Source organism: Siphateles boraxobius, unplaced genomic scaffold (assembly GCF_051911475.1).
Source record: "Siphateles boraxobius isolate OS27281-9 unplaced genomic scaffold, OSU_SipBor_1 66, whole genome shotgun sequence".
Lineage (NCBI taxonomy): Eukaryota > Metazoa > Chordata > Actinopteri > Cypriniformes > Leuciscidae > Siphateles > Siphateles boraxobius.
Window position 1 is genome coordinate 7,274,519 of NW_027509193.1, and position 27,633 is coordinate 7,302,151.

The following is a 27,633-nucleotide window of genomic DNA, read 5'->3' on the forward strand; positions in this document are numbered from 1 at the left end:
CATGCATGACTGTATTTACATTATTGAACAATATCAAAATAAGTTGCATTTATTTTGAAGAAAAATAGCACAAGCTCACTTGTCATTCAGGGTTAAAACGATAAAACAGTGGATATACTGTTTCAAAATGAAGACAAGATATAGTTATGAAGTGGGGGATAGTTCACTCAAAAACGAAAAATCTGTCATAATTTACTCACCCTATGACTTTCTTTGTTCTGCAGAACATAAACAATATTTTGTAGAATTATGGTAACTAAGCGGTTTCAGTTCCTATTGATTTCCATTGTAATTTTTGTCCATATATTTGAAGTCAATGGGAACTGAGACAGTTTGGTAACCAGCATTCTTTAAAATATCTTCTATGTTCTGCATAAGAAGGAATCTCATAGAGGTTTGACATGACATGGGGATGATTAAATGATGACAGAATTTTCATTTTTTGGTGAACTATCCCTTGAATGGAAAATGATCATAGTTAATTTGATGAACTACCCAAATGTAGTTACTCTTGAAGTTTAAACTCTGATACAATCTAATACACTGAAATTCAGAAGTCTGGAAGCATTAATGTTTTTGAAATAGTCTCTTAATCCCACGGAGGCTGCATTTGATCAAAAATACTGTAAAAACTCGTTTCTGTTGTAATATATTTTAAAATGTAATTTATTCCTGTGATGACAAAGCTGAATTTTCAGTTGTTGTTTTTTTAACAGTATTTTTGATCAAATAAATGCAGCCTTGGTGAGATTAAGAGACTACTTTCAAAAACATAAAAAAAAATTTAATGTTTCTTAAATATTTTTTGGAGGCCACCGCATGTGCACATCAGGAAAATTTATAAAAATTTTAAAATATTTTATAACAACAAACCCACTTTAGATTTTTGAGATTTAATGGAAATAAGTCAATGCAAAATGCACATATATCAATGCAAATATATTTTACTTATTTTTCCATCTTCTAAAACTACCAACAATCACTTGTTTAAAATTATCACTTTAAAGGTGAACTAAATTGTTGGTGCAGCAAGTAATTATTTTATGGCTACTGATACCCATCAATTTGGACACCGCATCAAGCAACACTTATGTTGATGCCACTGTAAAATATTCACAGGCATATTTGATAGTTATTCAGCAACCGAAAGTGAGCTAAAACTGGAAGATAGCAAGATGTGATAAGTATTCATCTGATCATGTGATTTCAAAACGAAGGCTACCCTGTGGTGAGACCCACTGATATGACTGGGGTCTTCATGTCATGTAAGTGTACATTATTATAAAAATATTTGTGAAATGAGCTATGGTTTCTTAAGGTATAAAACATAAAAAAAAATTAAAAAAACTTAGTGCACCTTTAAAATGATTTTATACATGCTTGTCCTGTAAACGTGCCAAAACTTGAAAACTAAAGGGGTTGGACAATGAAACTAAAGCACTGGCCAATATAGTGTTGGAGGTTTCATGTCTGTATATTCGAGGCCTGATGGCCAATCTTCACTGATTGCACATTCCATCAGTAAGAGCAAAGTGAAGGTTGAATTAGCAGAGCAATAGCACAGCTATACATAAAATGATTGCAATACACAAAACGTAACGGGAGACTAATCAGAGTTCAAAAGAGGCAGATTGTTGGTGTGCGTCTTGCTCCCTCATCTGTGACCAGGACAGCAAAGTCTTTGTGGTGAAACGAGAGCTGTGGGATCCAGGGTACATCCAACAGGAGTAACTGTCGACGTAAGAGGAAGCTGTCTGAAAGGGATATCCAGGTACAACCCAGATTGCATCCAAAAAAACATAAAACCACAGCTGCCCGACTCACTGCAAAATTAAATGTGCACCTCGACTCTCCTGTTTCCACTAAAACGGTTTCACAGAAGTCTGCATTGGTGCAGGTAGAGGAAATCTTGGTCTGTGGACAATGTGAAACATGTATTGTTCTCTGATGAGTCCTTGAGAGTTACGCTGTGGAGAAGCTTAACACCCGGACTGTTGCTGCCCAGAGTGAAGAACGGGGTGGATCAGGGTCAGTGAGGTTTGGGCTGCGATATCATGGCATTCCCTACTGTACTTGATGGACACATCACTGCCAAAGACTGGCGGAACATTCTGGAGGACCGTGTGCACCTAATGCTTCAAACACTGTACCCTGAAAATGTACCAATACACACAGCAAGACTTGTGACAGAATGGTTTGATGAACATGAAAGTACAGTTGAACATCTCCAATGGCCTGCACAATCACCAGATCTAAATATTTTGAGCCACTTTGGGGAATTTTGGAGGGGAAAGTTAGAAAACGTTTTTCATCACATAGTGACCTGGCCACTGTTATGGAAGGAATGGCTCAAAATCCCATCTGGGCACTGTGAAGGACTTGTGTCTGCCATTCCTAAGATGAACTGATGCTGTATTAGCTGCAAAAGGAGGCCCTGAAACACAATAATAATTGTTGTGGTCTAAAACCAGGTGTTTCACTTTCATTGTCCAACCCTAGTATATTATTACAACATTTACATTACAAAAATACAATATGTAAGACATGAAATGATGATAGCGCAGTTAAACTGCAGTTGATATAAATTAAGTCGATGTTAAATTAGAAAAACAACAACATTGGGCCATAAAACTAAACAGCATATATTTGTATAAAACATAAAAAGCATGTGAATGTGATCATATATCCTCACAAACACATCTTTAAACAGACCTTGACATTTTGAGACGCCAACACAAACAAAAAAGGGGAAACTTCAAAAGTGTCCTCTAAAATAGGATTTTTTTTTTCTAACAATAAAAAAATGACTAACATTTTAAATACAATTTTTAAAAACATGTCAGAGATTAAGAATGTCCATTGATCAGAAAAAGTAAAAAAAACAACAACTCTGGTCCTCTGTTTGGTGCTTCTAGGAATATGTCCAAATGTAACCCAGTCTCTTGTAAGTGCCTTTTAAGAGATTCATAGTCCAGGCATTATGTAAGCGATGTTGTCCAAAGTGTTTGACTGCAAAAAAAAAAGTAGGTGAGTGTCAGGAGAAGAGCTGAAATCATAAGCTGTGCATTTGAATCGCAAGAAAGAAGCTTTTGTAAACATTTTGTAGAAAACAAGTGAATTGTTGGGGACCCCATTAATAAAAAACTGCAATTTGTGAAAGTGTGTCTCACCAGGATGTTGCGTGGACAGCCGTTGAGCTGGGGAACTTGTGCTGTCAGGCAGGTTAATGGACCAAGAGCACATAAAATAGAGTCCAACAGAACCGAAAGACTGCCAGACACCGCCACCATCCCCTGCAGGACGAACAGAGGCATTTATGAAAATGATCTACACTGATGAGACGAAACATTATGAACACATGCCTAATATGCCTGTTAGTCCTCCTTGTGTTGCCAAAAAAGCAACGGCCCGCAGAGGGCTGAAGGTGTCCTGTGGTATTTGACACCAAGACCTTAGCAGCAGGTCCTTCAAGTCCTGTAGGTTGTGAGGAGGATCAAACTGTTTGGTCCAGCACATCTCACAGATTATCCTGCTGAAAGTGCCACTTCCACCAGGGAACACCAGTGTCATGAAGGGGTGTACCTGGTCTGCTACAATGTTTAGGTATAGGTGACATGTGTCAAATTTACGTCCACGTGAATGGTCGGACTCAGGATTTTCCAGCAGAACAATTCCCAGAGCATCACTTTTTCCACCGGCTTGTCGTCGTCCCACAGGGCATCACTTCCCCATCACAGCCGTCCACGTGATGTAAAAGAAAGGTCTAAGGTCCAGTTCAGACACTTGCGTGCCCATTGTAGGCACTTTCCGCTGGTGGACAGGTATGGAAGTAAAATAATGACAAATGTTTTTGAACCAAAAAAAGCTTGTTGAATTGCACTACTTGAAAAAATATGCATTGCATTAACCCTGCGTGCATTTTAATGCATTGTACTTTTAGGGCCTGCATTTTTATGTGCTGAAATTCAACATGGTTGTATATTTACGCTGAGAATATTTCAATTCAAAACATTTTACACACGTTGCCATTATTAAAAATTCAATAACCCATATTCGCCTTTCAGATTTCACTTCCAAAATATTCATTCTGTTCAAAAACCTATAATATTCGACAGGCAATTTTCATTCCATTTTATTTCGCTTAACAAATGCGCTTCCACGAATTCAGTGGTTCAAATTCAACAGAAAATTCAACATTTGACATCCGGGAACGGCAGGAATATCAGTAGATTGTAGATTGACAATCTCCATAGCCGTTGGTCGACCTCACCAGCAGGGGGTGCAAGGGCGTGTTGACTAAGAAGATAGCATCGGGTGAGAGAGTCATTCATTCATAAAAACAGATTTACAGAAATGGAGCAAGTGGTAAGTATTTGTGATGATTATCAGGACCAGTTTATATATGTAAAGCTGATAAAGAGAAAAAGCTGTGTTTACATTTAAGTCTTCACAGTTAGTTTTGCACATGTAAGCAGCTTTCTCTACCGTGAATGAGATTATAATGTTATTCCCCGATGCTGATGTACAGATAAAATGTTAAATCTGAGGTAGTAGACATATATTTCTCTCGGTTGTTTAGTTTTCTTATACTGCAGCGTTGTGCTGCAAAACTGGGGATTCCCTCAATACGTCATTCTCCAGGATTGCCTTGCGGTCAGGACACTTAATGCTTAATGGACTAATACAGTGATATAAAATACCAAACTCGCACCTTATTGGGGTTGATGGCTATACTAGATATAGAAACAGGCAAGCGGACTGAGAATATGAACGTAACACGCAAAGTTTCACGCTAAGCGATTGTGAAATACTGGCACAAAGTTAGCATGACACTGCATGTTTGATTTTACACATTTTACAAAAAGTATTCTCATCGCTTGATAAACTTAAGATTGAGCCACTGTAGTCACTTGGACTATTTTAACGATGTCTTTAGTAACTTTCTGGGCTGGCAAGTTTCAATTACATAGAAACCTATGGAGGAGTGATCCAGCTCTCAGATTTCATCAAAAATATCTTAATTCGTGTTCCAAAGATGAACGAAAGTCTTATGGGGTTGGAACAACATGAGGGTGAGTAAATACTGACAGAATTTACATTTTTTGGGTGAACTATCCCTTTAAGTGTCCTGAGCGGAAGGGAATCCTGGAGAATGATGTATTGAGGGAATCCCAGGGTTTTGCACATAGACTGTAAAAAATATGGACAAAGCGTCTGTGACGTCACCCATAGACTTTCTGAAGAACGGTTTTGAAGCCGTTTATAGGGGGTAGGGGCGGCGCCATCTCGGAAAATCTTTTCAGAAAGGATACAGAGGTGTTATGATGTGTTGTGTCAGATCATGGCCGAGACGTCAAATTTCAGGAATTCCATTCCGTTATCAGCTGTCAATCACAGTTAACCACGTCCTTATTTGTCATACATTTTATATCTATATACGATCTAAACCAACGAGTTAGAAAAAAATTCACCCCCCTCACAGTTGTCAGGCACTCGGAACCTATCGAAAAATACAATAAAAGTCCATGGGACCAGCCTGTAAAAACATGAATTTATGCTGTGAAAACGGACATTTTAACATGGGGGTCTATGGACATTTGCTCCCTTTTGGGACCGGCCCCTAGCGGATTTTCGATGTATTGCAGTTTTTCACATTTCCGGGTAGGCTTCATTTTTCAGATTAGAATGTTGCCGCTTGGTTTTGCAGCACAACACCGCAATACAAAGTTAAGAAAACTAAACAACCGAGATAAATATATGTCTACTACCTCAGATTTAACGTTTTATCTTTACATCAGCATCGGGGAATAACATTATAATCTCGTTCATGGGATTATAATACTAACTGTGAAGACTTAAATGTAAACACAGCTTTTGTGTCTTTATCAGCTTTACATATATAAACTGGTCCTGATAATCATCACAAATACTTACCACTTGCTCCACTTCTGTAAATCTGTTTTTATGAATGAATGACTCTCTCACCCGATGCTATCTTCTTAGTCAACACGCTCTTGCACCCCCTGCTGGTGAGGTCGACCAACGGCTATGGAGATTGTCAATCTACAATCTACTGATATTCCTGCCGTTCCCGGATGTCAAATGTTGAATTTTCTGTCGAATTTGAACCACTGAATTTGTGGAAGCGAATTTGTAAAGCGAAATAAAATGGACCGAAAATTGCCAGTCGAATATTACAGGTTGTATTTTTAAACAGAAAGAATATTTTGGAAGTGAAATCTGAAAGATAAATATGGATTATTGAAATGTTTTGAATTGAAATATTCACATCTTAAATATGCAACCAAGTTGAATTTCAGCCCATAAAAATGCAAGCCCTAAAAATACAACGCATTAAAATGCACGCAGCGTTAATGAAATGCATATTTTTTCTTCAAGTAGTGCAATTCAACAAGCTTTTTTGTTTCAAAAACATTTGTCATGATTTTACTTCCGTAACAGTTGTCATCATCTCTCTGATTGGTCTGTGTCTACGCAGCCCCATATGCAGCAGAGTGTGACGTACTGTGTGTTGTGACACATTCCTCCCATGACCATCATAAAAATGTTGTGTGCCACTGTACACCTTCTGTTGGCTCAGACCAGACGGGACAGCGTTCATTGCCCTCATGCACTGATGAGTCTTGGCCGTCCAACACCCTGTCTCTGGTTTGTGTTTGTCCCTCCTCGAACACTGCTGATAAATCCTCATCACTGCTGACCGAGAGCGACACACAAGCCTCACCGTTGACCCAGACGCCTTGCCATAACAATCTGGCCCGTGTCAAAGTCGCTCTGATCTTTATTCCGGCACATTTCTCCTTCACCCATCACGTTGATTACGAGAACTGATTGTTTGCTTTCTATCTAATCTAACCAGATCTTAATATGTGTCCTTTTTAGGAGATGATCAACAATATTCACTTCACCTGTGACTGCTCATAATGTTTTGGCTCATCAGTGTATATGTGGAAAGCCCTCTAAAAAGGACATTTTTGTGACACAAACCTCCGTTTCCTGTAGTCGGTGTCCAATCAGAGACAGCGACTCGCCCAACAGTTGCAGGTGAGCTGCTGCATCTATGGGGTCCACATCAGGCACCCGCACCGGAGACAACGACATACCCAGAGACGAGCGGCCCTGAGGGGCCAATCCTGCTCCTAAACTGACACCTTTACTGGAGCCTGAGACAAGCAGACACACAGGGATACTATAGAAAGGGCTCAAGAAATAATGTCAATACATGAGAAAAAAAGGAAAAGTGTAAGATAGTTAACTGAGAAAAAGCTTTGGTCTCACCTTTACTTTTACTGTCTGAGGTTGATAAGGTTTTCCGCTTGACCGTCATAGCTTCAGCTTTATTCTGCTTGTGCTGGAGATATTGAGCTTTCTGTCTCCAAACCTTCAGTGTCAGAAAGAGGACAGAAAGAGAGGATATGCAACACTGTCCCACATTTGACTGAAATTACGAAACGCTGCCATTAAGTGTTTAAAGGACAAGTTCGGTATTTTACACTTAAAGCCCTGTTTATAAGATCGTTTCTGATGAAATAGAACGGTTAAGATTGAAATTTGGACAAATGCTGCTGTCCCGAGAATTTTCGGTTTATGTGTTAGCACCCCCCCACCTCCACAATGGTTTCATAGGGGCACTGGAACAATCATTCATAAAACACATTAAACTTTAGTTTACAAAGATGTGAAACCCACCAAATGGTCTGGGGTGTTCCCCCAAAACTGCTCACGCAAAAATCTCTTCAAAAGATGCTTTCCAAACAAGTTTTATCATAGTTTTTGTCCTGACTTAAGTCAATGGAGTTGGACAAAAACTACGATAAAACCTGTTGGAAAGCAACTTTTGCAGCGATTTTTGCGTGAGCATATCAGTGAACACCCCAGACCATTTGGTGGGTTCCACATCTTTGTAAACTAAAGTTTAATGTGTTTTATGAATGATTGTTCCAGTGCCCCTATGAAACCATTGTGGAGGTGGGGGGGTGCTAACACATAAACCGAAAATTCTCGGGACAGCAGCATGTGTCCAAATTTCAATCTTAACCGTTCTATTTCATCAGAAACGATCTTAAAACAGGGCTTTAAGTGTAAAATACCGAACTTACCCTTTAAAGCCAACATAAAACAACCCATTTTACTTGTTATTTCCTTCAGATCGTGTCAAGATGTGACAAATTACTTGCTACTTTCAGTTTTGGGTTTATTGTTAACTAAAAGTATTCCAAATGGTTTTCAGTAATTGAAATAAAGCCGAACTAAAATATAAATATTAGATGAAAAATATTGCCTGTTTTGAAAAATGTTTAGAAATGCTGCCTGGACAACTAACTGAAATAAATAAGTTTAAGCTGATGTACTAAAATTAATTAAAATAAAATAAAATAAGTTAAAGATAAATATAAATAATAAAAAATGACAAAAGCACATACAATTACTAAAACTTAAAATAAAAGAAATTTCAACTAAAAATCTAAAAATAAGCTAATTCAAAATATGAATATACTATTAATAGCATATAAATAATAATAAAATTACTCTGGCCTCTTTATGAGCATTAACCAGCATTACATAATAATTTTTTTTTTTACTGACAAATTATACATTATCCATTACAATAGTCTAAAACAATGACTAAATGACCATTAGTTAACATTAACCAGTGGAAAAGGAAAGTCATTTGAGAAATGGAGCAAGTTACATTTTGATAAAAGATTCTAAAGACACAATAATACACACAATGCACAGTCATTTTTTTTAAATTTGAAAACTATAAAGTAAAGGTAAAGGTGCTGACCAGTTTGTCTTTTTCAGGCAGCTGTTTCCACACCTCTGCGAGTTTCTTACTCAGCTCCCCGAAGACTGAGGTGGAAAAAGAACAAATATTCAACCAATCACGAAACAGCACAGATGATTGACAGATCAGGTGCAGAGAACAACAGCACTCACCTAACCCAGGCTGCTCTGCGTTGATATTGACCCTGTACTCTTTACAGAACACCTGATAGGCTGTCATGTTCTTCTTCTTCGGCTGACAGGATGGAGGACAGAACATTAAAATGACTGCCAAAAGCAAACTTCAAGGTGGTTTTACTGGTGTAAGAAAGAGATTTAATTTACCTTGTCCTTGTCATGTTTCTCTTTCTCCTTTTCCTCCTTCTTCTTCTTCTTCTCACCCATTAGTTCAATGCTTTGATGGTGATGGGATGGGGTGGGTGGAGCCATAGCGTACATGCCACCAGCAGAGCTGTGATTGGATGAGCTGTGAGAATGGGAGTGGCTTCTAGACTGATCAACTGATGAGCAGAGAGAGACAAGTTAAAATTCAGTAAAATCAGATTCAGTGTAACTACAAGTAAAATGAAAAACAACAAATCAATTGGTTTTAGCTTTTAGACACAAAAACATTCACTGCATCCGAAATCACACCTGTCTGAGTAGGTACTACATTTGAATTTACTTCGCAACCGTTAAAAAAGTCTGTTCTGTATAGTATGAATATGGGTATTATGAATGAAACTTGGACGCACTACATCTGTCATGTAGTTACTGTCACGTCGCGTCATTTGCGTCACTTCACTGTCATTCATAAATCTTCTCCCATGGCCTCATGGGATAATAAAGTGTCCATCGTATGCACACTTCAGAATCTCTCTGGAAGTAGTAGGTCATCCGGGGACTTTTCGCCAACTGTTATCCGAATATTATGTATTTGGATATACTTCTCTTCTCTATTGGCGTACTGCTTTTCGCATACTATATACCGGTAGTAGGGAAGTATGTGATTTCTGACACAGCAATTGTTTTTCATGTACTGTTACATTTTTAGATTTTGGGCTATCATAACATATTTCAGACTTCAAAATATCAATAATACAGTTTTAAGTGTATATTTTACTACACGTTATCTATTTGCATCTGAGGATTTTAATTACAATACACATCTTTTAAAGGCCATTTTCTCAAAATGAGTTTTTTCTCATGCACCGAGCCAGAAATCTCCAGCATTTACATATTTATATTAAAAAAAAATGTTTTTAAGGTTTCCACAGTGGGTTTGTTAAAACCATTGTGGAATTTTTTAAAATCAATTTTGGCTGTTGACAGTATTTTCTGATGTATGGAGTGATAAAAAGATGTATCCAAAGTCCCAGTTGTGAAACCTTTTGACTTTAATATGTCAACAAAATGAAACAAGAAGTTTGAACCTGGCTTTATCCAGTGTTCAGATTTCTGTTCGGGACATTTATGCAATTAACGCATTAACGATTGGTACTTTTAGTCCGGCTTATAACTCATGAACAGCTCATAAAATGTGTAAAGGAGTCAAAACAGCGGCAGGAATCCCTTGGTCACACACACAAATGAAGATCTGCAGCGAGGAGACGTGGTTCTGATGCCTGTACTGAACTCTGATGGGAAACATCGTGACGATGACAAGAAACAACAGGAATGCTTGAGCATTCTGTCCTTTTTAGGGACACATCTTGTGACATCACGTCCTGTTTTTGGTTTGTTTAGTTGTCTTTGGTCCGTGTTTTGTTAATATTTTATTCGAACCGCATTAGAGTCGTTTGAAAGCAGACCGAGACGCATCTTTTCAGGTCTCGGTCCGTTTGTTTGCGCACCAGGGTTCAGGTGACGGCATTCACACTTATTCAAATAAACCACACTAACAGAGCAATCGCACCAGTTGGTTTTAATCCAACCAAACATGCCAGGTGTGAACACACCCTTAAACACAATTTTTCAGAAAACTTGTAATACAAAAAATGGTTGCAGTTCCTAATGTAATCAATGATCGGTCTAATCAACCAAATATATTAGCATGGGCGTCGGAAGCAAAAAAAAAATGTGCGTGGGTCATCCTCCAGAATCTTTTTTCTGGAGTAGATTAGGGGTGTTCCCGAAGCCAAATACCTTTTCTAAAATCTCTATGCAATAATGAGTGAAGTGAATGAGAGAGAGTAAAAATTAAACGAGCGCAAATCTGTCTATGCGTGCATCTCCAAGAAATCAGAGCTTGGGAAGAGTAATATCAACTCAAATAGGCTACTACATGTTCTACGATATGATATTGTATATTATTTTATGTATATTTTAAATGATTTAAGCCTTGTACAATATGATAGGCTACTCGAATGAATGGAATAAGCACAGCACGGTCACAAATCAAACAGCGCGTTAATTACCGTCTCTCTGCGCGTCTCTGTCTCAGCAACCAAACCAGCTCTAATAGCCAATAATCAACTAAGATTCATATACATTAATTAATTACTACTTGATATGTCTATTTAAACGTTTTAAACTACGTATGATCTGTATTCTAACTGTTAGAAGCTCCGGTTCTCATAGGAACTTGGGACAGCACATGCGCATTGGCTCGTCTGGCCTGAAAAGTAAGGGTTTGGTGGGACTCTGAATGAATCAGGTGGAATGGATTTGAGCAGCAGCGTGGAAATCAACGCTGTAGCTAAAACGCGGAATGGAGTTAAATTTATTATGGTTTTTCTCAAGTGGAATGGATTTGACTGACGGCGCTCTGAAAAGTGAACAGACATATGCGCTGAATTAGAGACGGTAGAAGTAAGTGGGGCTGATATTATTGGTCTTAAAAAGTGGGTGGGTCTTGTCCCACCCATATACAATGGTTCCGACGCCCATGTATATTAGTTAAATGTTTTACCCAATTCACCTAGGGTGTCTTACCTGAAAGAAAGTAAAATGTGTCTCACCTGGGCAGCTTTTCTTCCCTCCACTTCCTTTGCTGTGTTTCTTCTCCCTGGATCCTTTCTCTCTGTCTCGCTCTCTATCCTTTTTCTTTTTGCTCTTCTTGCTCTTTTTCTTCTTTTTTGCAAGATGTGTGTATGAGTCGTCAATCACCAGCTCGCCGGCCTCTAGTTCTCCTCCTGAAGATGAGCTGTCTCCTCCCATGCCTCCGTAATGACCTGATGAATACAAACAGAAAAATTATTGGTTCGTGTCTGTGTTTTTGTTTTTTAGAGCTTTTGGACAATTGGATGTTGAAAGTTTGTCATTATACAGACACCATAAGTAAAGATTGACCAGTATTGACTTTTCATGACTGATCCCGACAAAGATTATGTTTCAGTTAAAAAAAAATTGTTTAGGTTTTTACGCATAACAGGTTTTTTTGTTTTGTTTGACGCAATAATAAATATATAATCAGAATAAAAAATATTTAAAAATATTTACAATAATAAAATCTATTTTTTTTATTTTCTTTAAATACAAATTACTACTATTGTTGATATTTAGGCCATTATATTTATAAGTTGTTATTCATCTAAATCTAAACCAAGGCTGCATTTATTTGATCAACCATACAGCAAAAACACTAATATTGTGAAATATTGTTACAATTTAAAATATCGGTTGACTATTTGAATATATTTTAAAATGTAATTTACTCCTGTGAGCAAAGCTGAATTTTCAGCATCATTACTCCAGCCTTCAGTGTCACATGATCCTTCAGAAATCAATCTAATATGATGAGTTGGTGCTCAATAAACATTTATTATTATTATAATCAATGTTAAAAAGAGTGATAATATTTTTTCAAGATTCTTTGATTAATAGAAAGTTCAAAATATGTTTTTACTGTCACTTCTGATCAATTTAATGCAATCTTGCTGTATAAAAGAATGCTTCTTTTTTCAAAGACAAATCTTACTGACCCAAAATCTTTGTTTTGATTTGTTTTGTCTACACATTTCTCACTTAAAAATAAATGGTTATTATTCATTTATTATTATTATATTACTAAATACAATTTTATGTAATGAAACAATACATTGAATAAGTTACTATACATGCGAATACAGTTATTGGCTGCTTTGCTTTAAAGATCCACCAATGTCATGTATCAGTAATCCCGATATTAAAGAACAGATTCCCCACTCACCCATGACCTCCACCTCTTTCCCCACTACAGGCAACGGCTCTTGGCTGTGCTGCTTTTTCTTGGGTGGCTTCAGCATCATTTTGTCTTTGTCTTTCTCCTTCTTCATCCCTCCTTTCTTCGAGCTTGAGGACGAATGATGGCCTACCACACCCGAAGAGGAAGAAGAATGAACAGGGAAGGAGAATCCCTCGTTCCCCCCGACACCTTCGTTTTTCTCTTTTGAAGAAAGGATGAGCTTCATCTTCAGTCCTTCAGCTTCACAGAGCGTCAGTGGTTCTCCTTTTCCAGCTCCTCCGTGGAACAGCAGTGACTTTGAGGAGGAGGAATGCTTTTTAGACGAGGACGAGCCAGGCGGACGCGAGTGCGAGAAGGAGTGGCTGCTCTTAGAGCCGCTGTCCGGCTTGCGGTCTTTGGAGGAGTGCGAGGAGGCGTGGGGAGGGTAGGAGGGTTTTTTGTAGAAGTGCGGGGTGGGGTCGGTGCCCGTGGCCAGCGGGGAGGTAATGGCCTCCAGGAGGCCCATGGCTGTGTCTGTGGAGTGGGACGGGTGAGAGGAGGACGAGGAGGACAGGGAGGGCGAGTGATCTGAAGACTTGCGCTTCTTCTTGTGGGGCGGCTGACCAGAGCTGTGATGGTCTGTGGGGAGAGTTTAGAAACTATTTTAAAGCTGCATTATATTGTTATTGAGTAAGTTCATAAGACATCAGTAGATTTGCGTTTTTTTCTAAATGTCGACAAAAAACTAATGCGAAATGACGGCGTTTCCATTAACCGATGTTATGGGACTAAAACTTCATTTTGTCCTCTCGCAATAAGTCATTCCAGAAATCATGGCAACGGACGTTGGTGGGTTTATGTAGCCTATATCTCAGCCACTGCACTGGCCATTATTAATAATCAAGGGAGACGTGTGTTATCCAATCATTAATGGCAAGGAAAGACCCTTATACTTTAGAGCGGCACATATGAGTTGTTTCTGGGTGTTTCTCCCTCATATCTGCTTCGAGGTCTTGATTGTGGCATTTCTTTGAGGTTTAGAATCCAGTATTCCTGTAATTCTTTTGTCTTTTATGAATTTAATAAAGAACTCAGTCTCGTCTTCTGTCCAAACATACCGCGTCATCTATGTCAGGTGACTGTAAATGATGTTTCCATTGCAGTTTTGTGAAATATTTAAATATTATTTAAAACCACCTCATGTGAGCGTAAATTTTTTTTTGCGATACATGGGAGTTTTGACGAAATTGACATGTTTCCATTGGGCGTATTTTCAATTTGAAGGGTAATGGAAGCGCGGCTAGAGTCTTCTTAGCTTACCCCAATTCGTAACGTAAGCTTCTAAATATGATTTAGAATTTGAGCTATAAGACACGTGCATTTAGATTTCGCTTATCGATTCCTGTGTGCGCATTTTAATATGACTTTAAACCATTCAAGTGCAAGAAGGCCTGCGCGCTGTTTTCTGTGCTGCCTGCACAGAAAGCCGCCTGTATTACTGAATCCTTTTGATACTGAACTGAGTTCTCTTCCGCTTCTTTTTCACACAAAAAATACGTCAAAATATCCTCGTAAACAAAGTCAGTTATGTCTTAAGTGAACAAACAGCTGACAAAGAAAACGCATGTGTAAGGATCTGTGCAGATCTTAAAGTGACAGCTGCCTAATATTCCTGCTGCCGTCTTTACAATAACATTAATCAAACAACAAAAGACAAAACTTTTCTTGACTGAATAACTTTAACTATAATTGTAATGTATATTTTATTTATAAAGTACAGTGATATTTTACATTTGATTACAGTTTCTGTACCTGAATTTTTTTTTTTCTAATTGAAATCGATATTAGGAATCGATAAGAATCGTAATCGTTAAAATTCAAATGATACCCAACCCTATTACTATATGGCGTGTGCTGAGAGAGGATGCAGTTGCTTAGAATTTAATCTAGAAAGGACTAAATGGCAATCATCGGGGAATCACCTGTTGTCAAAACAACAAACCTTGAACTGCAGAGAGCCTGCAGTCAAAAAGGGAAAGCGACAGATCCCATGCTAAAACGTGAGGAAATACTGGCATGGCTTAGAGGTGGAGACAACTCGGAGATCTGAAGGGACTTAAGACTGACGCAGAGTGGGTCAGTGGCTAGCTACAGTAGCTAATTTGCAATGTGTGATCTGATCCGATTGAGCAATCGTTAGACCTAAACCTCAGTATGTGATTTGTTTTAAAACATTTACGTTTTCATTTGGTCAGAACAAAAGCGGCAGATATGTTTCTTGTTCAGATTACTTTTTTTTCCAGATGTATGCATACTAGGACATACTTCTTATTGTCATATCCATATACAACGACAGATCCGCTCTGATGTGAGGTCACAGATTCACCTGCGCAGAGGAGCAGTGCCGAAGCACAACCCACGTAAAAAACAAAAAACTAAAATAATAGTAATAATAACTCCACATTTAATTTGCAATTTTATGTTTCAAACAGAGATGTCGATAGAGAGGCAAAAGTTCAGCACTGGAGCTTTAAGTATTTGAGTTAGAAAAAGCACTAACAGTGATCATAGGCGCCGATCGAGCACCCACAGAAAAACACAAGATATTCTTCATTCATTTTAACCAATCAAAACATAGATTGAGATTCGGGATCTCTCTGATTTGCACAATGATAAATTTAATTCAAAGTAATCAACTCCAAAATCATCAGGTATATCAGCGAGAGAGCGACTCTTGGAAAGAATATGTGTTTTTGCTTGGTTGGTAATGTATTTGCAGTCTATGGGTTTCTACTCACGAGAGATTAATTCATCAAGTACCTCGGTACGCAAGTTTTCATCAAGTATGTAAAAGTATTCAACAAGTATTAATACGAAAACAGAAATCTGCACCATATAGCAGTGATAATAGTAAAATTTTTGTTAATTTTACATATACATAGTTATTATATACAACAATAATTTTTCATATTTTTTATGTAATTTAAAAATGATTTAACAACAAACAATATATATATAATATTAATATTATATATTATTCATATATTTTAACTTGTAAAAAGCAGCTAAATATAAAAACATAATAATGTAGAAACAAAAATAAACCATTTTAACAATATAAAATAAAAAGGAATAAAATTGACTATTTCACCCAATTTTGTTTTTGTGCTTAGAAAACATGCTAACGTAAGACTACTGGAATCAATGAACAACATCCAACGTATTGCACTATTTGCATAGTACACATGAGAAGCCATTAACTGAGCAGCAGCCAATGAAGAATGTTTTAATGATGTTTCTGTAGCTTTAGCGGCTTCATTTCATTTAGAATGCTCCCTTAGAAAGTAACATCCTACCAACATCTGGAACACTTTTAATTTTGGATATGTTGGAACAGAGCTAATGCTGCCTAAAAAACAAGACAAAACTCCTCACCTCTGTGATAATAGTCATCACTCAAGTGCTTCTTTTTTTTCTTGTGAGAATCTCCTCCTAATAGGAAAAGGTCAGAATCCTAAAAAGACAACAGTGCATGTTGAAACAGGCATGATATGTACCACAAAGATAATGTTAGTGAGGAAACAATCCACATATGGTCTGATCATACTGATCTAATACTACAGCTACAATGGGAATGCTCTGAGTAGGGATGCTCTGATTAGGGTTTTACAGACGATACAATTGCTGATTGTTATCTAAATCGGCATACGGATTCCCAATTATTGAAAGGTACACTATGTAATTTTTGTGCCAATAGAGGTTAAAAGACAAAACTGCATGCATTTTGCAGAAGAGTATTGTTTCGGTTGTGGTTCGGCTCTGCGTGACTGTGAGGATGATTGTGATCCTTCACAATAGATAATGCTTTATAATAAACTCTGTTAAAGAGCTACATATAGCAATTTATCTGTTCAATAAAATGCCTTACCTGTTGAGTAATAAAAACACCATCTTCACATTTACAGCATTTCAAATCCCTCAGTTCTCTCCATCTCTGAAAAGCCCATGTTGATTCTTGTTTTATTACAAGCCCTGTCACGTTCTCTTTTTGCTAGCTGACTCCATATTCACCTTTCTCGCTCGTTGTGACAACTAACCTTTCCACTCACACACCATACACACGCCAAAGTAACCGGAGCAACTTCCAGCGAAAACCATCCAGCCTACTCTAAAATATAAACTTATAATAGACTTGACATAGTGAATCAGGTTAAGACAAAACTCGTTTCGGAATAAGGATTGATGATGTATTGACTCATTATTTAAATGTTGTTAATTTTGAACAAAAAAGTTATATAGTGTAATTTTAATGAAATAAAAATATACATTTGGAAAAAAAGACATTTTTAAGAGGCTAAATAAAAACAAGTAGGCTTACACAAAAATATGATCTATATTAAAATACATTACGCAACTACCACTTTCAAGCCCCAGAAAGGTAGTAAAGGCATCATAAAAATATCTCCAGCGCACGTTCATGAGAGCAACATGATGCATGCGTGTTGTTGCGTGAATGCGTGTTGGAGACTAGAATTTTGAAAATAAAACGATAAATCATGTTTTTTGGTGCAAACTGAAGGGTTGGTCAAAATCCCTTGCCTCTTCAAATACATCTATAATCATATCCTTTTGAATGTATATACTTCCTTTATAAAAATCAATAATCAAATATATTCATTATCACATAATAATTTTTATATTCTTTGTGCTTGTGAAATTATATTGTCTTAAATGCATGTGATGTAAGTAACCAGTTTCTTTTAGGTGCATTCCAATCTTACTTTGAGATTGCACGCAGTACACGCAGGACACGAAGGCCACGTGACCCACAAGGCCGTTTGTCTCTTTCTCTGGTATCAGTAGAGGGTCCTAAAGGCAGCGTGGACACATATGATTCTTCGCTGGACATATGGTCAAGCTATATTGAGCGTTACTATATCGAACTTTAATTGTTGTATTAAAATGTATTCTTTCCAGTATATTTCCTTCCTTCGGAGTAAATGCCAGTGATCTGTTTTTCTCCCAAATGAGTGAATGTTTTAGCATTATGTTTTGGTATACTTAACTGATAATAAGGAGCTCAGACTCTCTTCAGCCTTGATGGGAGCTGTTATTTGCTAGTGTCTGTTATGTGTGTGTGTGTGTGCGTATGACATTCTATCTAGGTTCTGGACGTTCGGACCAGACACCCCGGCGCCCTTCTCTAACCTGCGAGGCCACCACAGACCTAAATCTAATGAGTGGACGACAACTATCTTGACTAATGGCGATAGGCACCCCTATCTCCTCACATGTGTTAAATTGTTTAGGCTCTTAATGTTTCTTAGCCAATGAGAATCATTCAACCTGTAAGCAATGACGTAGCTTAGACCTTGGAAATGGTATAACTGCTGTGATCTTTGTAACTGTAAGCGGGGCGGCCTACGAACTCCTGTGCGAGTACTGAAGCTGACTTCTGCTGATGAAACTGCAAACTATCTTCAGTAAATATTTTCTTTCATTTTTTATAATTCTGACTCTGGGTCTTCATTCTTCATATCTGGTTCTGGGTCTTTCCCCTTACAAAACATTTTTAGATTTCATTAAAAATACCTTTATTTGTGTTCTGAAGATGAACGAATGTCTTACAGGTTTGGAACGACATGATGGTGAGTAATTAATGACATCATTTTTAATTTTGGGTGAACTAACCCCTATAATAAGGGGAAACAGATGCTACAGTTATTGAAGTTATTTTAATATAGATCTGTGAATTGTATCCCGCTTTGTAACCAATATTATTATTATTTTACTTACACTTGAGGAAGACTGAGGCAGCACATACATTTTTCATCTTTTCTCAACAGATCTTTAAATACTATCACGCAGGTGATGACAGGAAGTGATGCTGAGGGCATCACTTAATAGAAATAGAAAATAGAAGGCTTTTTGTCAGTTTATGTGATCAGAGAAGTTGCGAGTCATAGGAAGTGAGTATCAGCCGAGTGATCGCAACATCCCTAAACAAAAGTCAATGACAAGTACCCTGAGAGGGAAAAACCCAGGTCCAAATCCTTCTCAGACCAGATGTCATATCTACTTAGGTAACATAACATCAAGTTGCATGTTTTATTAATATCATTAGAATACCAACAGGCAACACAGTTACAGATATATACTGGTAAAATCAATGGACGCCAATAATTCTTGTCAACCTCTTGTTAATACGATGCAACTTGATGTTGGATGTTACAGTAACTCCCTGCTGTTACCTTGTGGTGTTTCTTGGAGGTTTTGAGCACCTGCGCTGCGATTTCTTCTTCCTCTCTCAACAGATCTTTATACGAGCGCCTCTTCTCTCTTTGGCTGCGACCAGCAACAAGACCGACCTCTCCTTCCATCCCCGAAATATCTACAAGAAATGCAGTTTCCCAGTAGGTTTTCAATGGACATGTTTGAGTGTATTAACATGCTTTTGTCTGACAATCATTACCCATCATTCCTTTCTTCTTTATCTCCTCAAAGGCCATAGTCATTCTTGGTTCTTCAGGTGGGACTGGTCAGTCTTGTGACTCTAATGCACAAAAACAGATTAAAATCATCAAGCTCTGTCCAAAAAACACTCTTCACTAGAACAAAGTATTTAAAAAACAAACTATCTTCAAATATCTTTCCAGCTTATATAACTAATAATTCTGTTTCCATTAAACTTGCGCTTCGGTATCTACTAGTTATCTGCACTACTTTGTTGCAGCCTAAATGTCAAACTATAGAATTGTTTTGCACGAAATTTGATTATAAATATTGTATTTTTCAATACATTTTTCGGATGTCTTCAGGTTTAATATAATACTTGTATTCTTATCTACCACTTTTAGAAATATCTAAGTTTTTTACCAATAAAAGTGTATTAAACAATATATTCACTTTTGCCGCTGACAGACAAAAGACAGAACAGGTAACATTTTGATATGAAACAAATTGTCAGCTTTCAAATTTTGTAAATTTTATTATGAAATTCAAACAAAAAATGCAATTTTGGCGCTCTTAAAGGGACAGTTCACCCAAAAATGAAAATGCTGTCATCATTTACTCACCCTCAAGTTGTTCCAAACCTGTATGAATTTCTTTCTTCTGTTGAAACCAAAAGAAGATATTATGAAGAATATGGGTAACCAAACAGATGATGGGCACCATTGACTTCCATAGTAAGTCAATGGTGCCCCAAAACTGTTTGGTTACAAACATTATTCATAATATCTTATTTTGTGTTCAGCAGCAGTAGAATGAAATTCATACAGGTTTGCAACAACTTGAGGGTGAATAAATGATGACAGAATTGTCATTTTCCGGTGAACTGTCCCTTTAATGTGGCGTGACAGATAGACAGACCTGCTGTTCAAATGGCACGTGAACCATCCATCTTACTACTATTTACAGCACAAAATAAACATGAATAAACATCAGAGGGTATTTTGAAAAATCCAGCAGGCCTACAACTTACTGAATGTATCATGTCATCACACAATCAGTGTTTCAACCGCGGATAAAACAATGTCGCATAAGTTACATTTACCTCAGAAAAGTCATTCATTATCCATGAACTGTAATTCAGTCAAGTCCCTAATTCTCACTGCAAACTGAACTAAAAAATTGGCAGCCCTGATTATATGCTAAAAGATCGTAAACAGTTTATTTTGATATTGTTACACATGTAGTTACTATGGTAATAGCTAAAAATTGTGCATAATTTCCTAATGTAACTAACCCTAAACCAAACCCTATAGTAAGAACATGTAGTTAATGAATATTGCTCAGTAATTAAATCATGTATAATTACACTATAACAGAGACCGAGATCGTTTGACTAGACTAAAAGCCACAAAAGTTTGCAATTACTATACAAATAAAACTGAATTCAATAATATGACGCTTAAAATATTAAGATGTAAAACCAAATAAATGCAAGGAACTAATACTGGAAAAACTATGGAAAAAACAAAACTCGTTAAAAAAACAGTTCTTCGTCTTCTGATTACGATAAAGGGTTTCTTCTAATATAATAATGTTGCATACGAAGTGTTAAAAAAAACTCTGAAGATGTGCTACTGAAAGCACACACACTCATTAGTGACAGATCAGGCTCAGCAACACACATCAGCTTTCCTCCAGCCACAACTTTAGTCAAGCTTCCAGTGACATTCGCCGGAATCCCAACAACACGAACGAGAAGATCTGCCTCCCTCAACACTCATTATTGCACATTTCCCGCCTACTTTTGAAGAAATGCACACTCACACACCCCCTTCCCTCGCTTCATCAGGATCCAGCGCTTCCCTGTTTCAGCTGAAGTGTATTCGGGAAGCTGCGGACGTGTCGCGCGTCTCTGACGGATCGCCCAGCGCGCGCAGACCCGCGGCTGCGGTGCACATAGGCCGGTATCGGGTTACAACTCGATTAACGGAGCGCTCTCACCATGCAATTTTATTGTTTTTTTCAGTACTGCAAAAATGGCACGGAATGCATGCAAGTTTTATGCAGAAATCAGAAGTTTTGTATAAAAATCAGTGAAATATTACCTCGGGTTGGATGTGGGTTTAGTTGGAGCGCGACGCCATCTTTGATGGGAGTCAACAACAAAGCAGCCAAAGATGAGGAGGAGGGACTTTGAGACCAGAGAGTGTATCACAACAATGAAAGCCCTCTTTTTTTACAAACCAAAAAAACTGACAATAAAAGTAAGAAATAGCGATATTTACTATATGAAAGCGATGTGCAAATTCACAGCTTATACTTTAGTGTTCATATTGTTACATCATTGCATCAAAGACAGAGTCCACATACACTCTTAACATTATGTAATTTATTTGGCTGTCTTTCAAATAGATATACAGTAAACAGTGACACAATAAGCTACCATAAAGGCATATCAGAAAGGAATTGTTCCAGGAACAAAAATAAAAGGCAATTCATCATGTTCTCAGTCATAATTGAATTTAAATAACTGGAATTACACAGTTGTGTTATACATGTAGGCATGTCATCATATATAAATAGTTTCTCCTATTTTCTAAACAAAAGCCACAGTTGTCTCATCCTCTAATATCTTTTCTTCCATCCATCTCTACCTGTCTCCTATATTCTGCATCTGAATACTGAGAGACGTGAAGCTGGCCAGTAGGTCCGTCACCTCGTCCACCTGTGGATCACATGAAAGAATTACAACGTCCCAAAAATACAATGATATCAAAGACAGAGAATGGTACTTAAAAGGATTCAGCAGATGCACAATATATCAGCACCTTATTGGTTTTTGATTTTTTTTTAAATGTAATGTTTCATAACAATATTATTATTTTTTCCCCCTTTTTTACAAATTAGATCACCAATTTGTCGGTTATCGGCCAGAACATGAAAATAATGATCAGGCTCGACATATCGATATAGACCAGAATGTAATTATCAATGCGTTCCTTTATAAGGGTTCATATTTATTATTTAATCCGTTTCCCTGAATTAGAACCCTCAGAATTGAGCCGCTGACTTGCATGCGCTCTACAGCTTGATCTTAGATGTGTGTGAGCTGTACCTGCTTTCTGGTGCGGGTGTTCTGCAGTTGGTTTGAGATGTGCTCTAGTTTCTCTCTCTCCTCACTCTGTCCCATTATATTCAGATATTCACGCAGCATTTGAATGATCTAGACATATTCAGAGATCATTGGTTCATCTTTCAATACAGCACATATACAAGCATGTACAGCACAAAAGGAGCCTAGTATATAATATACAATTATATTATGTACAAATTAGAAACCTTAGTCTGGCTCATTAATATTAATTAACATTATGTTTGCCATGTAGTCATTACAATTACATTTATGCATTCAGCAGAAGCTACCCAAAGCGACAATCATAGTAGACCGTAAGACTTCAAGAAGAATCAAAATTAAACCGAAATCGCAATTTGGCTTAGTACCATAATCAAATGTGATTTTGTTTTAAATATATGTGCTGTGTAGCAAATTATGCAAGGTGCGTCGGGCCCCCGAACCACCAGGGGGCCCCTTGCTCTCAAAGATTCTTTAAGATGCATATCACTTTATAATGTAAAGATTTTTTTATAACATGCAAATATAAATGCGGCGAAGTCAAGTGGAAATTTCTTTTTTCTAATACTTAATGATTTATATTAAATTAATAATTGTTTTACATATAAATGACATGCGTCTTGGTGCAGAAAAAAAGAAAGAAAATGTGCCAAGAATGAAGGTAAGGTAACGTAAGAATTTAAAATGTCACAAAAATGCATATTAGCCTTGACAAACCAATACATTCATAAAACAACAACGCTCAAATCCAGATCTCCAGGTTCAATATTAGTCAACTGTGTTTCGTTAGAAACACCCCATGATGAAATGTAATTTTCAGTTTGTGTCAGTATACATCTATAATCAAAAAGTTATTGTGCGTCGTTTAATGTCTAAGAAAAACACATTCCTGTTCAATCATGCAAGCTGTCCTGTGAGTTCTGTCAAGCGCTTTAAAAGCAATGGCCATTAGTCTAAAGTTAGTACAATTAGATAATTATCTATGTAATTACGTAAGTTTACATAAGCCTTTTTGGGTCAACTATATTTATCATTCTTTAGTTTAGTTATTGAATCATGCATTTGGAAAATGATTTCGACAGAGGTGTAGGAGCGGCACTAGGGCTGAGTGTTTCTGAGTGTTTTCAGTGTCTCAGAGCGGTTCGGTTCCCCGTAAATGCTTCAAAATTAACAAATTTAACACAGCCATGAATATTAGTTTTGAAACGTTACAGTTGTGATGTAAAATAAAACTAGATTATTTTCATTAGATACATGTTTTTTTAATATTTCAGTGAAATATTACAATAGTAATATTTCTTATTATATTTTGATTGAACTTTTGTTTTTAGTAATAATAAGAATTATTATTATAACACTTTTTTACAAACATTTTGTCATTTTAAATGTTATTATAAAAATGTGTAATTTACAGGTTTGTAAACAATAATAATTTTAACTTTTAAAATTATAAATGTGCCAACTGACTGTGTAGTTTACCGCATTAGTTGAGAGAAGATTTGCCATGTAATGTTCCCGATGTATATTTAAATAAATCGAATCGCAAGCTTGTGAATTGAAATCGCACTGAATCGTAACATTTGTGTCAATACCCAGCCCTAGCATTAAGTATATCAGACCTGTGTGACCTCTCCTCTGAGGGTTTCTAGACTACGGGAGTCTCCCTCTTGTAAGATGTTGAGCTTTGAACGGGCAAGATGAAGAGGAGTCCTTCCAGCACGGTCCAGAGCATCAACACGGGCACCTGAGGGAACGTTCATAATGTAAATTTATTAAGAACTTGTTAAGAGACATCAGAAAGATCTCGAATGAATACGATTTAGATCCATTTGTTTTTCCGTAATAATCGTACCTCCTCGCAGTAAGGTAGTGATGACAGGCACATGGTTGGTGCAGGCAGCTGTAAAAGGCAATTTAAGTCACAGTAACCTTATATCTTACAGCTTTGAATATAGATTTAATTATACATAATGATGCAAATAAATGTGTGACCAAACAAATTTGCAAATGCACATTCTTACCTAGATGCAGTGGTGTGTTTCCCAGGCTGTCTCTCTGGTTTGGGTCAGCACCATTACTCAGCAACAACTGAACTACATTGTTAAAAGTGGAGATGGAAAGAGAAAATGGAAAATGTTTAAAGAGGACCAATTATGATCTTTTACAAAGTCTTAAATTTGTTTTAGGGGTCCATTAGAATAGGTTTTCAGCTTCCATCCACATTCTATACGTCACCTCTCTTTCCAATGTGCTCTGATTGGTCAGCTGGACCAGAGTGTTGTGATAGGTCAACTGCTTTGAGCGTCTTTCAGAAATGCCACACCCCTCACCATTACAGTGAGCCTATGCCTTGGTTTACACCTTGGGAATTACTTAAATGAGGAATATTGTGACATGTTCGTTCCCGGAAGAAAAATCAAGACTGCAATCGAGCCGTTTCAGGGAGTTCATAAACAGTTACAAATATAAAGAATGACTCCTTTTGAAACGGACCTTGTGCTTTGCAGCGCTTTTTTTTTCTTTTTCTTTTTTTTTGCTTAACTGCTTTAAAATGGCTTTTTTGTTCACTTTTAGACCGAGCATTTAAAGAAAATGACACATACAACAAGACAATATAAATATAATTTTACTCACCTAGCTTATTACTTGAAGGACAAACCTAAATGTTTTAATTTGTAACTGCTGTTCGAACGTTATCCTGGTAAATTTGTTTGCGATCAAATATTCATTATCTCTACTCTCCATAATCAAGGTATTTGGTACATTACCAGTTTAAACTAATATCAGGTAATTTACGTCTCTGCGAGAATTGGTTAATATACCAAGGGAGGCTAGCTTCTCTATGGAGAGACAGAAAACTCTCAGATTTCATCAAAAAGATCTTCATTTGTGTTTCGAAGATGACGGAAAGTCTTACGGGTTTGGAACGACATGAGGCCAGGTGAGTAAAGATGACATAATTTTAATTTTTGGGTGAACTATCCCTTTAATATCAATCAGTTTTGTCTGATCTTACCAATACTCTCGTTGCCATTGCAGGAAGAGAAGTGTAAGGCCGTCCTGCCCTTGTCATCAGCAGCACAAGGATCAGTATCATCTTCCAGCAATCTGCGAACTAGAAGGGAAAAAAGGGAACATACTTTAATTTCACTGTAGATCAAATCTTAGCATCAAGTGTGTCCACTACTGTCACGCTGATTATTCTCACCCGTGTCAATATCATTGGAGTTGGCAGCTTCTCTGAGCCTCTTCGCAGCTTGAAGGGGAAAACGATACAGAATTGGTTAACAGAACAGATCGTGGTTAAGACAACTGAATATAATAATAAAAACGATCTGTTAAGACGTTCACAAAAATCACACAAATGAGGATTTTAAACACTGAATTATAATAGAGTTAACATATATAATTAGCTAATTACACATGGAAAAATACAAACATCACAGAAAATAAAACGGCTTATATATATTTTTTTTTTATATATATATACACACACACACACATACAGTACCGGTCAAACGTTTGGAAGCATTACTATTTTTAATGTTTTTAAAAGAGGTTTCTTATGCTCACCAAGTCTGTATTTCTTTTTAAAATAAATTCTGTTCTTTTTTAAGTTTTTATTCATCAAAGAATCATGAAAAAAAGTAATTGCAGGTTATAAAAAATATATATTAAGCAGCTAAAACGGTTTCCAACATTGAGAATCAAATCGGCATATTAGAATAAACTGGAGTACGGATTCTGAAAATTCAGCTTTGCATCACAGAATTGAATTATATTTTAAAGTATATTAAAACAGAAAACCATCATTTTAAATAGTAACAAATATTTCACAATATTCTGAAGTTTTTCTGTATTTTTTAATGCAGCCTTGATGAGCATTCCTGTTCCTTCCTGTTACCTATTTGTGGTACAAAAAAACAAATTGTCTCATAATTAACCAACATTTACATAGTAGGCTATACATATAAAGCACCAAGAAAAAAATATATCTTTATTAGCAGATAAGATGTAACAATTGTAATGTGTTTTTGTGACATTTCCGTTCATGCACACACACCATACAGGTCTTTTCCAATGGGCCCCATGTTCCTCCGGGCTCTTCCAAGCCGCCTCACTCGGTTCGATGTGATCTTGCCCGGTGAACTCCGTCCCGCCTGTAGCAGTTCACCGGGCTTCCATAGCAGGTGCAGATACCGGAGCTCCGTGTCCGCGGACGGTCGGGTTCGGTTGAATCTCAGTGCGCTCAGCGTGTCCAGACGCGAGATACTGAACCCGACCGCACCTGCAGCAGCCTCCATCGGCGTCTCACCCTCGCTTCTCTCGGGGTCTCTCACCGCAGGCCCGTTCGCTACCGTGTGCTCGCCCTCCGAACTGGACCGCTCGCCGTCCGAGGCAACGGCAACAAGTGGGCTCGACACGTCCATATCAAAAAGGCCTTTACTCGACTAATGTCAGCATGTACCAACAGAATGTAACTGTATCTGTTGCACAAATCTAACGCAACATTGTCGCACAAGCGCTATTCTTCAAGACTGCATTTCAAGCGAGGTTTTTAAATAAAGAAACAGAGCTACTTTTGCGTTCATTGCGATTCAATATTGTAGTCGAATATGAATCGTTCCGTGTTCTAAAAAGCAGTGAACTATGAGCCCAATTGAGCCAAAATGGCGCAGTTTCAATGTTTTGCGTTTGTTTTTTTAGTAAAACACGCCCGCATTGCTTAGTCTGTTTATCGTGACCTAGATAGCCAATCAGCATCGATGTTGTTAAGGAACTCGTCTGTTCAGAGAACGTATGGTGGTAGCGTAATGAATACGGACTTGATTTCCATAAAAGGTGATTTCCCACTTATTATATTTTATAAAAACAAAGAATAGGGTTTTGAATTCAATAGCCTCAAATGCCTTAAAATAATAAGTAATACATATTTAAATAATTAAATGTTGAACGTAAAATATTTAAACTGGAGCAAAATCAGGAATTTTACATGCTTAGCTCTAATCTAACAGCATCCTACATTCATGGAACAATCGGCAGAAAATGTGGGATTTTTTTCTTATTACATATTTACTAATATTAGGTTTTATTTCAGAACCAATGTTTTATATTT

General features: G+C 37.2%; 2 protein-coding genes across 2 annotated transcripts; both read right to left on the minus strand.

The window, feature by feature from the left end:
- Window positions 1–877: 877 nt before the first annotated feature.
- On the minus strand, window positions 878–21,636 carry hmgxb4a (HMG box domain containing 4a). The gene is made up of 13 exons (XM_077211910.1): window positions 21,490–21,636; window positions 19,404–19,484; window positions 19,183–19,322; window positions 16,367–16,445; window positions 12,938–13,570; window positions 11,748–11,960; window positions 9,133–9,308; window positions 8,962–9,043; window positions 8,810–8,874; window positions 7,300–7,402; window positions 7,009–7,184; window positions 3,171–3,293; window positions 878–3,009 (listed from the first exon to the last, which is right to left on the minus strand). The coding sequence occupies exons 2-13, from the start codon at window positions 19,444–19,446 to the stop codon at window positions 2,965–2,967; spliced, it is 1,878 nt and encodes a 625-aa protein (XP_077068025.1). The 5' UTR covers window positions 19,447–19,484; window positions 21,490–21,636; the 3' UTR covers window positions 878–2,964.
- A 122-nt stretch (window positions 21,637–21,758) lies between these two features.
- ankrd54 (ankyrin repeat domain 54) lies at window positions 21,759–27,264 on the minus strand. The gene is made up of 8 exons (XM_077211921.1): window positions 26,581–27,264; window positions 25,726–25,773; window positions 25,534–25,632; window positions 24,539–24,610; window positions 24,370–24,417; window positions 24,137–24,261; window positions 22,500–22,607; window positions 21,759–22,109 (listed from the first exon to the last, which is right to left on the minus strand). The coding sequence occupies exons 1-8, from the start codon at window positions 26,945–26,947 to the stop codon at window positions 22,035–22,037; spliced, it is 942 nt and encodes a 313-aa protein (XP_077068036.1). The 5' UTR covers window positions 26,948–27,264; the 3' UTR covers window positions 21,759–22,034.
- Window positions 27,265–27,633: the final 369 nt, after the last annotated feature.

Coding starts and splice junctions, on each gene's coding strand:
- ankrd54 (XM_077211921.1), bottom strand. CDS start 26,947: ATGGACGTGTCGAGCCCACTTGTTGCCGTTGCCTCGGACGGCGAGCGG. Junction 25,633..25,725: donor CTCCAATGATATTGACACGG/GTGAGAATAATC, acceptor TTTCCCTTCTAG/TTCGCAGATTGCTGGAAGAT. Junction 22,110..22,499: donor ACACCCGCACCAGAAAGCAG/GTACAGCTCACA, acceptor TGTGATCCACAG/GTGGACGAGGTGACGGACCT.
- hmgxb4a (XM_077211910.1), bottom strand. CDS start 19,446: ATGACTATGGCCTTTGAGGAGATAAAGAAGAAAGGAATGATGG. Junction 11,961..12,937: donor GAAAGAGGTGGAGGTCATGG/GTGAGTGGGGAA, acceptor TGTATTCATCAG/GTCATTACGGAGGCATGGGA. Junction 9,309..11,747: donor AGGGAAGAAAAGCTGCCCAG/GTGAGACACATT, acceptor TCTGCTCATCAG/TTGATCAGTCTAGAAGCCAC.